This window comes from Sphaeramia orbicularis, chromosome 13 (assembly GCF_902148855.1).
Source record: "Sphaeramia orbicularis chromosome 13, fSphaOr1.1, whole genome shotgun sequence".
NCBI lineage: Eukaryota > Metazoa > Chordata > Actinopteri > Kurtiformes > Apogonidae > Sphaeramia > Sphaeramia orbicularis.
This window is the reverse complement of record NC_043969.1, coordinates 19,222,341-19,239,035: the sequence shown is the minus strand read 5'-3', so window position 1 is coordinate 19,239,035 and position 16,695 is coordinate 19,222,341. Positions and strand designations below refer to the sequence as shown.

Here is a 16,695-nt window from a genome sequence, read left to right as displayed (position 1 = left end):
TTCCTCCTCCTTTCTTATTCATCAACTCTTTCTCTTTAATCCATCTTTCTGTCTCCAGCCCCAGGATCCAGCTGCGTATGGCCCCAGCTCAACCCTTGTGAAGAGCTCCAAACATTACCTGAGGATTCGCTACACCCTGCTGCCTTACCTCTACACACTCTTCTACAAAGCCCACACCACAGGAGAGACTGTTGTACGCCCAGTTATGCATGAGTAAGTCATGGCAAATAAAGCAGTTGTACCGTCAAGTCCTCACATGATCTCTTCATAAATGTTGCATATTGCATGTTGCATTATCTCACTCTTTCTATAACATTTGTACTCATATAACCTAAGTGTCTTCAAAGTTGTCTGAACGCTCCCACAAGAAAAAAAAAAAAAATACAGTTATGTAATGACTATGGATTCGAGCAAAAAGATTAATATTGTTCTCTGTGTAAAAAAAAAAAAAAGAAAATTAGAACATCATTTATTTTGCAAGATGTCTTATGTAAGTTTTTCAGAAGGGCAGCTTTTGTTTTGACCACCGCAGAGATAAATAGATTTTAGAGAAAGGCTGTTGTGCAGGTAAAAACTGCACTAACTTAAATGTCCCACTGTGGGGCTATTTATGATAAAAAAAAATAATAATAATAATAACAAAATAAATAAATAAATAAAAATGGGTGCTTAAGGATCCTGCATTGAAATTATAGTCACTGTGTTAAAATATGTAAGCATGCTGTTAACCCCACAAACGTAATAACTCTCATAAACGTAATAAACCGCAAACATAATACAAATGAGCAGCTTTTAACGTAATAATCCCACGGATATAATAACTTTCCCACAAACGTAATACCTCATTTTCCCACACTGTGCTCCTACCCTTTCCACTGTTATCAAAATCATATCCAGATATTTTATTTACATGGTTCAAACATAGGCATCTATTATACTTAATGAGAATAAATAATATCCAGTTCATACTGAAGCTTTTATAATAAAACCTTTACAACATTTTTGCCCATTCTGTTTTGTTCCTCCACTTGTATTTGTAATTAAACACCTATTAATCTGGAATCAGTACCATGGGATGTAACTGCAACATTTGATCATTCTAAAAATGCAAGTATCCAAAGGACAAGAATAAATGGGAAGAAAAAAAAAGATGAATGAATTTTCATGCATGCATTACTTAAATGTATGTGCTATACTAATTATATGTGTGGGAAGTTATTACAATTTTGGAAAATGAAGATTTTTACTGTCCCAAAAATGTAATAATTATTACGTTTGTGGTAGGCAACTGTTATTACGTTTGTGGGATTATTACGTTAAAAGCTGCAAATTTTTTTATTATATTAGTGGTTTATTATGTTTGTGGGGTTAACACACGCTCTTATACATTGCCCAATTAATTTGTCATAGATTGTCTCAGTACCCACGAGGGCTGGTCAGTACAGCCAATTTAGCTGATTAATCAAGTTTCTGCCTTTTAATCAATATGTCAAATCTTTAAATTGTGCAATTGAATTTTAAGCTCCCTCTGGAGGTCTGTCTTGCTCAACAATAATTGAAAAAAACGCCTTTTTATTTGTGATGATACAGACAGTCATGATTTGTTTGATTTAGAATATATACTGTAGGAATGAGCCAATATATGAGCCAATATCGGTATTGGGGTATGAGATGTCATTTCATTAGTTGTAGTGTCCATTTTTCTGTTGTGTGTTTCTATGATTGAAATTAACGATTGAATTACTCTATTTTTTTTATATACAATATATAATGAAGATTTTCATGACACAATTGAGAGGAATAAATAAACATAAATAAATAATAATTCAGAAATTAACATTGGTGTTAATATCATCTATTGAACAAATTGTCATTTTACATATCAGTTTCGGTCCAGAGCTTTGGTATATCCTTGCAAGTGGTGCTTTTTGTCATTGTTTTTTGTTGAGTTCATGGTGACAGCTAAAAAAATAAATAAATAAAATAAACAACAATTAAAACTGATTCATCCACAGAATTAAGATATTTCACGTTGTGGCCATATGGTACCCTGACAGATATATAATGGTTTAAAGCAATTATGTTATAAAAAAAAAAAACAAAAACAAAGATATCTAATTGATTCCATACATGTCTCTGTTACTCCCAAGGTTCTATTCTGACAGAGCCACATGGGACGTGGACCGCCAGTTCCTCTGGGGAAAACATCTGCTCATCACACCTGTACTGGACCCGGTCAGTCCACACGTAGCCAAACATAAAATATCTTAAAAATATATGTACATATCAACTTCATCTGAACATACTTAGCATTTAACACATTCACTCAGTCAGATGCAGATTGCGCTTGCATAATGTAGCTCCAGACCGTATCATGTGCTGTATACACTGTATCGAAATGCACATGCATAACATTAAAAAGCGTAAATGTGTTGCAGAAGATGCAGATGAGATGATCAGTGACTCACACATACTTACACACACACATCGTGACCTCCACTGGGAAAACATGACATGGGATTTTCTTTGTTGCCCTCCCCTACTCTCATCCCTCTTTCTTCTCTCTTTCAAACTCTCCCTCTTTTCTCTCAGCTCTAATGAGAGCACTGACCTCATTACTAGCAGATTAGAAGTGCAGATAGAAGTGCGTATGTGTGTGTTTGTTCATGTTTGTTGAGATTTGTATGTGTGCCCAAGTGTGTATCTACGTGTGTGCATACGCAGAGATTGTGTTCATGTCAAAGTGGCCTTATTAATAAGCAATTTAGCATGGCCTCCTGTGAATTACAGAATAGTGGAAAGTGAATTGGATTCACATTGGGGCTGGGCATGAAGTAACTTCTGTAAAGTGTGATTGTGGAAAAGTTTCTGACACAGGAAGCGGAGGGTTTATGGCTGTAAGTCCGAACTGTGTTGGTGGCAGCTAAAAAGATAAAAAGAGGTAGATTAGGTGAATATGAAGGTTGTCTTTTTTTGTAAATTAAATAGACAAGTAACATTCGAAAGCGCAATGACATTGGTCTTTTCGAAGCCAGCAAGAAAGGAAAAACACCATAATCAGTGCTGCTCATTTTCTCTCTTTACAAGCAATATGCTCTGCATCAGTGTCCTGTTAATTGAAGCGAGGAAACTTGTCTGCAGTAGAAATACCTCCCCTCTCAGAAAAATGATGACCTTGCTTTGAATAAAGGCTCATGACTCATACTATGCTAAATTTTGGTAATTAAATAGATGATTTGCTTACATTGCCTTTCCCTGGAAAGTGTGGGTCACATGTTAAGTAAATGCAGGGACGAGGATGCACGTATCCTTACACTTGTCACTCAGTGCAACCTTTCGCTTCACTGTTTGGTCTATCACAGCTTCATAATACACAAAGACAGCTCATGTTTCTCTCTGCATGGAGTTCAAAGCAAAATCAATTCAGCAAAAAAATATCCACAGAGTTTGTAAGCTTTTGAATAACATGTGTTCATGTGCCCGGAATTTACATTCGCCAAAACTAAAGCAAAACACCGAAGTATCACCACGCTGCTTGATCAATAATGACAAGACCTCCTACTGATGCTCCCTACCTACTTCTGCAGAATCAAATTTATATCAGGGAGAAAAAGAAAACAGGTTAAAACAAACACCAATAATACATCTATAATATTCACCTGAAATATTTAGGCCAGTGTTTTTCAACCTTGGGGTCGGGACTCCATGTGGGGTCGCCCGGAATTCAAATGGGGTTACCTGAAATTTCTAGTAATTGATAAAAAAAAAAAAAAAAAAAAAAAAAAAAAAATTACTAATAAAAAACATACGGTGAGTTGAGAGAGAAAATCACAATACATACAAGACATGACAAACTGTGAAGCTGAAACTGAAGCACTGTGGTACTGTTTATCTGTTAAATGTTCATTGTGGTCAGTTTCAGATGCTGCAGCTCTTTCATAATTCATAGTTTGAGTTATTGTTTGTTCAGTATTAACTGTCATCCTTGTAAATCCAAGCTGGACTGACTGTACATATCCTGACCAAGGAAAATAAAATTCTCACTTTGTGCAGTAATCTACACCTGGCTTTTCTGCCTCTGTCCATAATAATATACATTACGAAGCCTAAATGTCATCTAAAATTAATGTTTATTTGCAACATAGTATAGCAAACTATTACATGATCAAAAACAAATTAATTTGAGGGAAAAAAAAAAAAAAAAGTCTCCATTTTAAATGTGAATGGGGTCGGCAGAAATTTGTGATGTTAAAATGCGGTCACGAGCCAAAAAAGGTTGGGAACCACCGATTTAGGCTTAAGATTGAGACTCATATATTTTAATTGTGCTTATAATGTCTATTCATTTGGAATGCATATGTTTGCAAATGAGCTGTGTGAAACATACAGTGTTTGTTAGTGAAACAAGAATGAAAAACTAAAAAAACAAATGCCTTTTAAATACACAAAGCTTTTTTTTTTTTTTTACATACAATTTGTTTCAATAATGTTGTTACATGTGTCATTTACGCTTCACTGAGAAATTTGCATGACTTTACCTCTATTAGTTTCTGTAAAAAATGTGTAAATGGAATGGATTGTGTATTATAAGTATCTAGCAGTATGTATATATTAATTTACTCCACTGGTAATTGCTAATTCATGCATTCATTTTACTCGAGTCCATTTGTATTTGGAAGCAAAAGCCGACAAAGCTGACTGGTGTAAGCGCTTATAACTCACACTACACCATTCAAAAAACAATCATGACAAGTGACATATCTGTTAAAGCTGAATATCCATCCTTTATGGTGTTCGTGAGCTCCAGTGCTGTGGTTTCAGGCAGAGTAAGAGCAGGCATTAAGAACAGAGTGCCCACTATCTGCTACAGATGCATCAGGCTGTGAAGGGCCACATAAAGAGATAGTGTCATCTATTTGAGTAGGGTCACAGGCTGATCGTTAACAACCCTTCCCATCCTACCTTTGCTTTCTTTTTTCATTATTCCCATCTCTCCCTCTCTCTGTCTGTCTCTATCTCGCCCACTGTCCGCCTGCCTCTCCCTTTCTTTGATGATACTCAAACTCTGTCATTCAGATCAGTCGATACTTTAACCTTGATCTCTTCTGATAAACTCGGGAGATCTCCTGCTCTCTCTCTCTCTCTCTCTCCTTTTCTGTCATCCCCTCTGGTCTTCATCCATGCCTCCTCTCTCCCTCTTCTTGCCCATTACACTCTTTTTCTTTTTCACTCATCCTTTCATCAAACGTTGGCTCCCTTATCTAATCTGCATTCTCTTAATCAGCTGCTGTCAACTCACCCTTGTGATCCCGTTTCATTTCATCCAATCTCTCTTTCACCCTTCTCTCTCTCTCGCTCGCTCACTCATTTACTATCTGGAACTCCTTCCGTGTCTCCCATCTACCTCAGCTACCATCTGATCATCCTGACAGTATGAATCTTCGGCCCACCTGATCAAAACTTACCGTATGGCTAAGAGAGCCTCACTACTCTAAATGAGAATATAGGCCTTGTGGCTTGTCCTTCTCAATCACAGTTAGCAGCCATGCTAAGTCCTGCAGTCCCGTCGCATTAGTCAGCGGGGTGAATGATAGGCGGCGCGAGCAAATCAGACACCAGAAAACGAGTAATAGAAGGAGCATCTATTTCCCCAGGCTGTCATGCTACCAGCTGGGCAGCGGTTGTGACAGGTGATCTGAGAATTAGAACTGAGAAAAGCACATTAAGTTATTACATTTTAACAGACTGCTGAAGCTATTTGTTCTCATTATATTTTACTATTTTCAACATTGGTGTTTTTCGGGTTTCAATTAGATTACATACTTGCCTCTTTAATTATCCATTGTTTCTTTCTTTTTTTTTAAAATTTTATTTCATTTTTATTATTTCTTTTTCACACGTTCATGAACATAAAATACAACAAACAGTACAGTAAGGTCAGTTGAGGGTTACAGTATTCAATAAAAGTAAGTAAGTAAGTAAAGTTTATTTATAAAGCGCTTTTAACATATAAAAATCACAAAGTGCCATACATAAAATGGGTGCAATAAAACAACATAAGAGTAAATTCATAAAATAAATAAAAAGGATAAATCCATCGACCAAAAGCTATCCATAAATAATACAATAAAAGGAAAATAAGGGCATCTATCAAACTCATATTTTTTTTAATCTTATGGTATAAGACTTTTTTTTTTTCCATCACCCATATTTCCTGTACTATATCTAACCATTATTTGTATCTAGGTGGGTCCGTAGCAAGCCACTTTCTTGTTATGGCCTTCCTGCCAGCCGTGAGAATAATTTTGACCAAGTAATTATCTTCTTTCAGAACTGTACTTATATTTCCCAAATATAAGGTGGAACAATTCTTAGTAACTGTATATCCTAGTACCTCATTTATCACAGAGTTAACTTTGTCCCAAAATGGTTCTATTTTGGGGCAACATCAGAAGATACGTGCATGGTTTGCATTTATTTGACCACGCTGCCTCCAACATGTTTGTTCTTTTGATAATTGCTTACTTTTTAATTTTAGTGTAATAAAGAAATGCGTTGAACTTTTCCAGTTGAATTCTTTCCATGTAAGCGAGTTTGTTGATGTCTGTAGGTTTTCACACATATCTCTTTATGGCTCACACACGTCTTTATTTTTCATTTATTTTTTTATTTATTTATCTATTTTTCTGGCTTCCTCTCAACCCTGTTTCTTGTTCCTAATGACAGGCCTCAGAGGGCTGTAAATAGGACATGCTGCTGAAGAGAGACAGAGCGATAGGGAGCGAGATGTTGGTGCCATCGATGCCGTTGACAGATGGCCTTATTCCACACAGCTGACATAGTGCATTTCACAATCGGCTCTTTTTGAGAAGGACCTGTAGGTCCCTCCGTCTTTTGGTGTGCTCTCTGTGTTTCATTCACTCGCTCCCTCTGTTCTGCCCCGTCAGAAAGAGCAAGGTAGTGACAATGCTATCAAAGGTTTGGTGCTCAGCTATTGATTCTTCCTGTCTGTCCACCACCTTAAGCCGCCAAAGGCTGTCACCTATCAGTCGTGGCTTGATGCTGTCTATTCCATCATCTCTTGCATCATAGCGCCACAGACTGAAATGTCACGAGGGCTTTGTAGGAAACTTTATATCAGATGATAGGCAGTTTTAAAAGAACCTTCCCTGACACTCGCATTTTATCTTATTAGTATTTTTTATTATTATGTTGCTGTGATTTATAGCAGCAGGGAATATCTGTATATCCTTTGTGTTGTATCATAGCTCCTGCTCTCATGCTTGGCCTTGTAAGATTTAGGGGTCAGGAGATAAAAACTGAAAGAAGTCAAACACAGACATGCTTTACAAAAACACCTTTTGATGCCTAAGACACAAACCAAAGGCACATAATAGCACCTTTAATATTGAAGACAAACATTTATGTCACTGTTAAAATATGCAGATGATGAAAACACTCTGTTCTTGTTTCATGCAGGGTGTGGAAATGGTGAAAGCTTATGTCCCAGATGCAGTGTGGTATGACTATGAAACGGTAAGACTACTATTCTACTAACTCGAACAAGTACATCCATACATTATCCATGTGTCACAGGAGACTTTATTAATAGTAATGTGATTGTAATCATGGTGCTTCACAGCATTTGTTAAAACTTGTTAAGACTAGATACATTTTACATTCTTTAGTTCCATAAGGGCTTCTCGAAGTGAGCTGTGCAGAATGGAAAGCAATTTATTTTCTGTTTTATCGTGGTCAAAACATACAGGATATAAAAGAAAATGTGTGGGACAATGCACAACAGCATACTGAAATGAGATAAAATGTAATCCAGGAGCACAAAAGCGTGAATTCATCTGTTTTAGCTCCTCTTCATTAGTTCACAGTGCACTATAGAATAGATTTTAAAGTACACCTGTTTGCATATAAATGCTGTAATGGTGCGGCTCTGCTCTACGTCTCTAATTTGCTTCAGCATTATGTTACTTTGCATTCTCTGACATCTGATGATCAGCTGTTCATAGTCGTCCCAAAAAACAAGGCTACACCTCTGAGGAGATCAGGCTTTTACAGTTGCAGCTCCCAAATTCTGGAACCCGTTGTCGTTACAGATCAGGCAGACATCTTCACTATCTATTTTTAATCTTGTTTAAAAATATACTTGTCCTCTTTGCACTGTGTTTTATGTCTTGTATGCATTTAATATATTTTGAATATATATATATATATTTTGAATATATATATATATATATATATATATATATATATATATATATATATATATATATATATATATATTTATATTTTTTTTTTTTTTTTTTTTTTTTTTTTTTTTTTTTAACCCATGAAGACCCAGCGCTATTTTTATATCAGTTCCCAAATGAATTTTTCTCTCTATTTAACTTTTCTTCAAGGATTTATCACCATTTATTACAATATTATCCTCTGTATTTTTTTCAGTGAAAATCAGGTATTTTCCTATATTTAAATGACTGATCATGCAGATGTTCATTAAAGCTCAGATTGAAATTGAGGGTTATTATATCAGAAACAGAGAAAACTGAAGAAAAAAAGACTTTTTCAGTAAAATCTCTCATTAACTGAACATAAACTAAGTGTCTCCATCCACTGTCATTGGTCAAACTCCATGGGTTTTACTGGTGAATCAATGTTGTAGAAGATGACAGTGTTTCCACATTCACTTTGGATCCTCTGAATGCCCAAATGGATCATATCTGATGACCATGAAAAGATGAATAACTGTATTTTACACCACTTATTTACATGTATTGATAGGATTAGTGGATCAACAAGTATTAAACAGTTTAGATCAGGAGATGCTTGGGGTCGATGGTGGCTGTTTGGGTTTTCAAACCAAAAACGCATCACAACTGAACTGGGTTTAGGCAGTACTGCGCAAAAGTCTTTGGCTTTGTTGTGTTTGCAGGGCTGAAATGAGCATACAAATGTATTTCTCATTCAATTTCTTCAGATACAACAAGAAAATACAGGGAATATGTGCACAGCCTTAAAAGACATACAAAAAATGAACTAAATGGATTGTAAAGGTTAAAGTCATTTAGTGTGACCTCTGACTCCATGACAAGAATCAGCACAAACAGTCAGAAACATCTGACATGTTGAATGAAACCTGGTATAAAACATCAAAAAAAATTAATGCAATAAATCTCATATTGTCGGAACAAAAGGGTTAAAGATGTAAAAGGAGGTCACACTAAATACTACCACTTTATAGAAGCTGTTTCTTCTGAAATTGTTTTTAAAGCTGTACATTCTACCCATATATCCAGATTGTATCTTAATACAGAAACTGAGAAATGCATATATGTGGACACTAGAACTTTACCTAAACAAAAATAATGTTGGCCTTGTCTGCACAGTACTGTAATCATCATGTAATAAACAGGAAAATAATACTCTAAAATAAAGTTTCATGTAGCTTTGGACGCATTTACTTTGCAAATACCCTAAATTAATTTAGATGTATAGTGTATAAAAAAAAAAAAAAAAACAATTAGAAAGGGGCTTATCAGTATCATGTCACATTAGAGGCATTAACACAAACACAGAGAACATGTATCACATGAAAGTATTCGCCTCGAGTTTTTTGTTTGAGACTAACCGACAAAAGAGATAAGACAGTGCGACAGTGAGGACAAACACAGAGTGAAAGAAGGGACAGGCAAGAGAGGAGAGAGACTATTTCACTGACATAGAGATAAAGGAAGTGTTGAGTTCCTTTGGGACCTTATTTGGGCGTCACAGTGGCAATGTAAAGCGCCCACTGATCAGATGAACGATTAGATTGGCTGTCTTGCCGCCGGCCCCTTGTCCTGGTTGGTCCCCTGTGATTATCTGGGAAAGAGGACTGAAGAGCGGGGGTGGGGGGGTGGGGGGTGGGGGGGAGTATTGATGTGGTGAAAATGACCATGAAAAAACAAGTTAAAGAACAGAGAAATGGGATGAAGGAGTGACAGCAGACACAAGTGGAGTTGAGGGAAAAAAATAGGAGGAAAAAGATGTATTAAAAACATAACACGTGACACGTAATTGTAGGAAAAGCAGGGGCAAGGGGAAAGAAAAGAAGAGGAAAAAAATGGATGGAAATTACAGGTGGGGAAAGATGAGGGGATTGGCCAGCAGGGATGGGGAGAAGAAGTGAAGACAAGGAAAGAGAAGAGCTCCTTAAGGCAGACAATGAGGGGGTGATAAGATCTGAAATTGCTTATAGACGCTCCACTAACTCCAGCCCACACACATGCCCATACTCTACTGTACTGCATAAAATGGTTCATACACACACAGTCACACACATATACACACACACGCCCTCAATGGGAATAAAGGAAAATGGGATAAAAAAAAAAAAAAAAAAGAATTAGAGCACCACTAGAGAGAATAGCAAGACTTGGAGAAGGAAATAGGCAAAAGGAGAGGAGATGGGGAGACAGAGAGTTTAAAATTGTTTTAGGTTGGTCTGAGAATTCAGTCCTCTGGGGATCAGAAATTAACTGTGCTCTATCAAGACCCTCAGAGAAATGAGCGAATAAAAAGACAAAGGAGGGGATGCCTAAGCCCTAATTTTGAGGCTGCAGAGTGACCAGGGCAAGTAATGCAAAGGTAGTTTATATAGATGTCTGTGAATTTATAATTGTCAACATTTTGTGCATTGATCACAGCAAGTACAGTACATAGAAGCTAGGGATATTAAGCAGGGTTAAGTCAAAAATTGGGTCTTGGGATAATGTAAGTCTAAGGCCCAATCCTAATTCCCCCCTTGGCCCTCCCCCTTGGCCCTTGCACTTGGCACTACCCCTTGAAACAGAGCTGCAAGGGGTAGGGGTTGAAATATTCCTCTAATAAATGGGACAACCCTTCGAGACCTGTTACGTGATCAGCAGTCATCGATGCTGCTGTTAACAGATGCCACAACTTTATTTTGTAAAGTATTCACCATGCTGTCAGTAGCTGTAACCGTCTCTGTTCCATGGACTTCAGGCATCTTTTTGCAGCTATCAACCGCAAATCGCAGAAATACAATCTGTAACACATTGAAATGGCATTAAACAGAAGATCAAATGATTAAGTTATTTACGTAGGAAATATGTACATTTGTGTGTTTCTTTCATCACACTGCTGCACTTTTTTGCTGTGTTTACCTCCAGCTTGCCAATGATTCGAACAGAATTATGGGAAATTTCTCCTACCCCTCCATTCGTAGTATGGTCCTGAAAAATCTCAGTTTCAAGGGCCATACAGCCCCTCCGCATTAGCCCTTCCCCTCCGTTTAATCATGAATCGGGAAAACACTACCCCTTCACGTGTACGCGCAAAACGGAGGGGTAGGGGTAAGGGGTGAATTGGGATTCAGCCTAAGACTCACATCTATTTCTCATGCATCACTCTATAGCTGTTTTGGTGACTGTATCAATAGGATCAAGCATGAGCAGAAGATGCGCATTGTCACTTAAAGTAATTTCCCATTAATTGTGCAAAAAAACATCCAGCGTACTAACCTTTAGCACCTCATGCACTCCAAAAAGACCCAAGTACTTCAGAAGACACCCACTACAGCCTCTGTGTAGAAGACCGGCCACTTTGTTTTGTTGTGGCTATTGCACTATTGGATTAATACTCAAAAATGCAAAAAAAGTGTTGAGAAAACTTCCAGCTTTACTTTGCTTCCCTCATTCATGTTACATGGCATAATGAAATTACTGTACTTTGAATAAATGAGGAAAACATACAATTTGGTTAATTTGGACATTCAATTAATGTTGTAGTTAAGACCGCACCATTCGAGACCAAAACATTTAAGGGTCGAAACCAAGTCAAGACCAAGACTGTACATACAATGAAAAATTATTAGAAGAGTGAACAAAGTAAGAATTCTCTATTTTAAGATTGATTTACAGTAACAGTAACGGTGACAAACAGTCTCTGCATTTTTTTTCTAAGCACCATAATGCATGAAATCTCGATTCTTAGTTTATTTTTCTGTATCAAAAATGCAGCATCCATCAACTGAACAGCAGCTGTTTCATTCACAGAATTACAGCATTAAAATGATGGAACGTACCAAGCCTGAGTAAAATGCAATGACAAAACACTCAAACGTCTTCACCATCCAAAACAAACCCACGAATATATATGCCTTCTTTTTGGTCACAGTTTTTGGTTCAGATTGGTTTTGCATGTTGTTTTACAGATGTATTCTTTGTGGTTTTGGAAATTAAACTGTATTACTAACGAGTTTATAGACATCACTGCTGTCGGACATGTAAACACCTTCATCTGGTCTTCCTTCACTCTTACCGCATGTGTGAGGGAGGGGGTGGGGGGGAGGTGGGGGTGTTGTCACTCGTGCGGTGTGTCTATATGTAGCCATTGCTGGGGAAACCGTGGGAAGCAAATCAAGCAACCAATAACTGGTTGCTTTGAAATAGATCCCTTTCCACTCTAATCAGTGGTGTGAGCAAATAACTTAACAGCGGTGGTCTCGAACAGTCTTGTCTTAAAATCCCGAGTCTGCCCAGTCCAAGACCAAGACAAGACCAAGTAAAAATGCACCCAATACCGAGACGAGACCAAGACGTTAAAAAAGCAGTCTCGAGACCAAGACCGATCTCAAGTACTACAACACTACATTCAATGAACCTATAATAATATGTATTTAATAAAGATAAGTGCTATAGTAGTTGTGAGTTTAAAACGAATCAGAAAAGGACCAAAGCCATCGTCACTGTTTGCGTTTGCAGTTGCGACTCCAGACTCAGTATAGTATTCAGCGTGACTGCCTTGGAGCTGGAGGCTGCTATAGAAGGGTTGTGGACCCAGGCCAATATCCATTTACAGCAATGACAAACACAAGTTTTCCATTGGCTTGGCTGTTTTAAAGTGGCCTCGCTAAAAGTCAAGCAGAGATTGCAATTTCACGCCAGCCTAAAGCCAGTATTTTTTTGGCTACTCTCCTAACTTTAAATAGGACGCAATAGGCAATAAGTCTCACCCACATGGAAGGAGTATTATAATACCGCTCGTGTGGGTTGTTTAGGCGATTTCATTAATTAATTAACAATCTGTTCTCCAACCAATCAGATGGAGCGTATTACACCACGAAGACAGCATGTTGAAATGCATCTGCCACCTGAGAAACTGGGTTTGCACATCAGAGGTGGCGCTGTTCTTCCCACACAGAGGCCTGAAGTCACCACCACATACAGGTACACATTTACAGTTACTATTTCTGCTCACTTTGAAAGGTTTAGTCAGACAACAGATATGGTACTATTATTCAGAGTGTGCATGATTTCCATAATATCAAGCTCCAAAGTAATGTATGCAGACAAACAGCTCATGTTGGTAAAAGTATCAAACAATGTCTCCTTTTGTATTTCAGTTTCATTTGTTTGCTTGCACAGATGTATAATGTAGTTGTTGATGTTGATTCATTGAGTTGTTAGTACACTTGCTTATGGTGTTTGTACATTTGAGTATGTTTGTGTGTTAATCTCTAGTCGGCTTAACCCCATGGGTTTGATTGTTGCTCTTGATGACAACAACCAAGCAGCTGGAGAGCTATTCTGGGATGATGGAGATTCCCGAGGTATTGTTACTTTTCTCATTTTCTGCCTGCTCATGTGTGTGCAAATGCGTTTGCAAATCCTCTGCATCTTGTCATTACCAGTCATTATATGCATTCTTTTATGAACATCATACTGAAGCACTTATCTCGTTTAGCATGTGCACCACATGAATCAGATGTGATCTATTTAAATGCTGTCAGTCAACGCCCACAGATTAATGACTGAAGGTCACTGACTCTACTTTGCACCATTGTTAATCACCTGCTGTTGTTCTTTTTACAGAAACAGTTAAAAATGGAAACCACATCCACTACGAGTTCTCTGTTGTCTATGTAAGTTTCACTTGTGCACGTGTACAGTATCTTTCACATCCAGCCCACATATTCCCTCAGATCTGAACTTAAGTTCAACATTCAAAACCACTAGAGATATTGAACTTCCCCAGTCCAGAACACCAATCATGACTGATCCATGTAATGTTGCTGAAGCTTTGTTGGATCAAGTACCCTATGTTCCAGCTTCACACAGCACTGAGAATTCCCTTACATGTTTAATGCATGCCGGAGATGTTCTTCTTGTACGTTGGTATTACACTAGGGTGAGGGATGCAAAAACAGAGAATGTATCTGAATTTATTTGATTGATGGACATGGATATCTACACTGATTTCCAAAGAAGCCGGGACACTGTGTAAAATGTAAACAACGGAATTCAGTGATTTACAAATGTCATACAGCCATGTTTTGTTTACAGTAGAACATAGGAAATATGTTTCAACTGAGAACTGTGCTGTTTAAAAAAAACCTAAAAAACACAGCCATCTTCTATGGGCCAAAGCTCATTTAAAATTAAACTGTTCTGTGGTCAGGCAATTTGAAATTAGAGGTTATTTTTGGAAACTACAGTTGTGGAAAAAATTATTTAGACCATCAAAAGTCATCAGAAACAATGGTTATGCAATCAAGTACTAACTTCTTTGTATATCATGTGACTAAAACAGACAGAAAAGAAAACATGGAATGCCTAAAAGCACTATTTTTGGCAGTACTATGGCATAGATATTCTTGTAAGAACTTAAGTTAATTTGGTTATTATCAAGAAAACCATGGAAAATGGGTAGGTATCAGCTGTTAAATTAAACTCTTATGAGCTATTTTTGTTGTTATCATTATATTTGGCCAAACAAATGTACCTTTAGTTGTACCAGGCATTAAAATGAACAAGAAATTGAAGGAAACAAGGGTGGTCTAATAATTTTTTCAGCGACTGTATGAATGCTGTATCCTCCATTTTAAAGAGAAGAGGGACCGTCTAGCTTGTTATCAGTGTTCGGTTCAAAATCCTGTATCTCTAAGGGTATGGGGCTGCATTAGTGCCTATGGAATGGATAGCTTACACATCTCAGTAGGCACCGTTGATGCTGAGAGGCATACACGGGTATTAGAGGAACATAAGCTCCTTTCTAGACAACATCTTTCTCAAGGAATGTCCTTCATTTTTCAGCAAGACAATGCTAAGTCCCACACTGCATCTATTGAAACTGTATGGTTGTACAAGTGTCCAGGTACTGAACGGGCCTGTCTGTATTCCAGAGCTTTTACCAATGGAAAACATGTAGTGCATCATAAAACAAAAAGTACAACAAACACTGTGTTGAGCAACTAGAATCCAGATATCAGACAAGAATGGGACAATATTCCTCTCCTAAAACTACAATAACTAGTTCCCAGATATTAATGGATGTTTGTTAAAAGAAGATGGGATCCAACACAGTGGTAAACATGGCCCACATTATAACTATTTGGAGGTGTGTCGCTGCCATCAAAGTCCAATTTACATTATTTTTTTCTTAACAGTACATTTTCTCAATTCAAACATTTGATCATTTTTGTATGTAGTTAAATATGGGTTTATACGAATTGCTAATCATTACATTCTATTTTGGATTTTACGTTTCACAGCATCACAGCTTTTTTCGAGTTTGGAGTGTTTTGCTTACATGCTTTAGCTTCAAATTGACTGGATAATATGATGCGTGTCATCTCATTTTAGGGCATCCTGAAAATGCAAGTGATCCATGCTGGCTACAGTGACCCAAACAACCTTACATTTGAAGACATTACCATCCTAGGAGTTCCTCATCCTCCACTGTCTGTTTCGGTGACGCACGTTCAGACACATGGAAACGTTAACACCATCTTGCCAGTCACCAACATACAATATGATGATGCCAAAGAGGTAAATGCATATATTTATGGCCTTTTACAAATGTATGTACACAGAGAGGTAATTCTAATAGTTTCGCATCAGTTCTTACAGCTGCTCTAAAAACATAAAATTGCGATTCAAACAGTCCTGATTAATGTGAAAGGTTGTCCCATAAAAACTTTATCATTACATGGTTTTACTGCATGTAACTGATGGATGTAAAAATGAAAGAATCATATTTCCACTTTAGGAAAACTATATTGTACTTTACAGAACAGCTGCAGGTTGGGTGACTTCTATAGCAACTACCCTTGTATGTGTAGGTCATTTATTTCAATAACATCAGGAATAAAACCATTACTGTCCTTTTCAAGGTTAGCTTCTAACTGTAAGAAATGGTAACAATTTACATTTGGTTGAGAATAGTCTGGTCTGAGTGTCCACAACAAAGAAAAAAAGCAAGAAAGAGCGATGATCTAGCAGTAAGTGCCCAGGGTTATGAGCAAAAGGCAGCGGTGTATAAAGTGTCAAGTGGCACAGTCACGAAATCCTATTGAGATTTTGTGAGTGTGCTTGTGTATATGTTCACATGTTCATGTGTGTAGGAATGCAATTGCACTCGTGTTGATCCTCAAGGTCTCTCTGGTCACACACACAAGCATGCATTCATCAAATGATTCTCAGTGGTAATCATTTCCTGAGGGTGAAGGGTAAATGTGCTGTTAAACCTAAACTGTGGCTTGTCGTCTCCATCAGTCTTCATATGCCGACTGGGCCTTGAATATAGCACACAGCCACCAAACATCACTAGTTTTATATACAGTAGAAAGAAAACCCTACTTTACAATAACTCATGTTGTGGTTATACCCTTCCCATATT

General features: G+C 37.4%; 1 protein-coding gene across 1 annotated transcript in view; it reads left to right on the top strand.

Moving 5' to 3' along the window:
• si (sucrase-isomaltase) overlaps window positions 1-16,695 on the top strand; it is a 96,407-nt gene that overhangs the window by 33,423 nt on the left and 46,289 nt on the right. Inside the window, exons 17-23 of the mRNA XM_030153157.1 lie at window positions 59-213; window positions 2,151-2,235; window positions 7,480-7,536; window positions 13,120-13,244; window positions 13,539-13,627; window positions 13,890-13,939; window positions 15,660-15,845. Coding sequence (XP_030009017.1) covers window positions 59-213; window positions 2,151-2,235; window positions 7,480-7,536; window positions 13,120-13,244; window positions 13,539-13,627; window positions 13,890-13,939; window positions 15,660-15,845 — 747 coding nt within the window. The remainder of the gene's footprint in view (window positions 1-58; window positions 214-2,150; window positions 2,236-7,479; window positions 7,537-13,119; window positions 13,245-13,538; window positions 13,628-13,889; window positions 13,940-15,659; window positions 15,846-16,695) is intronic.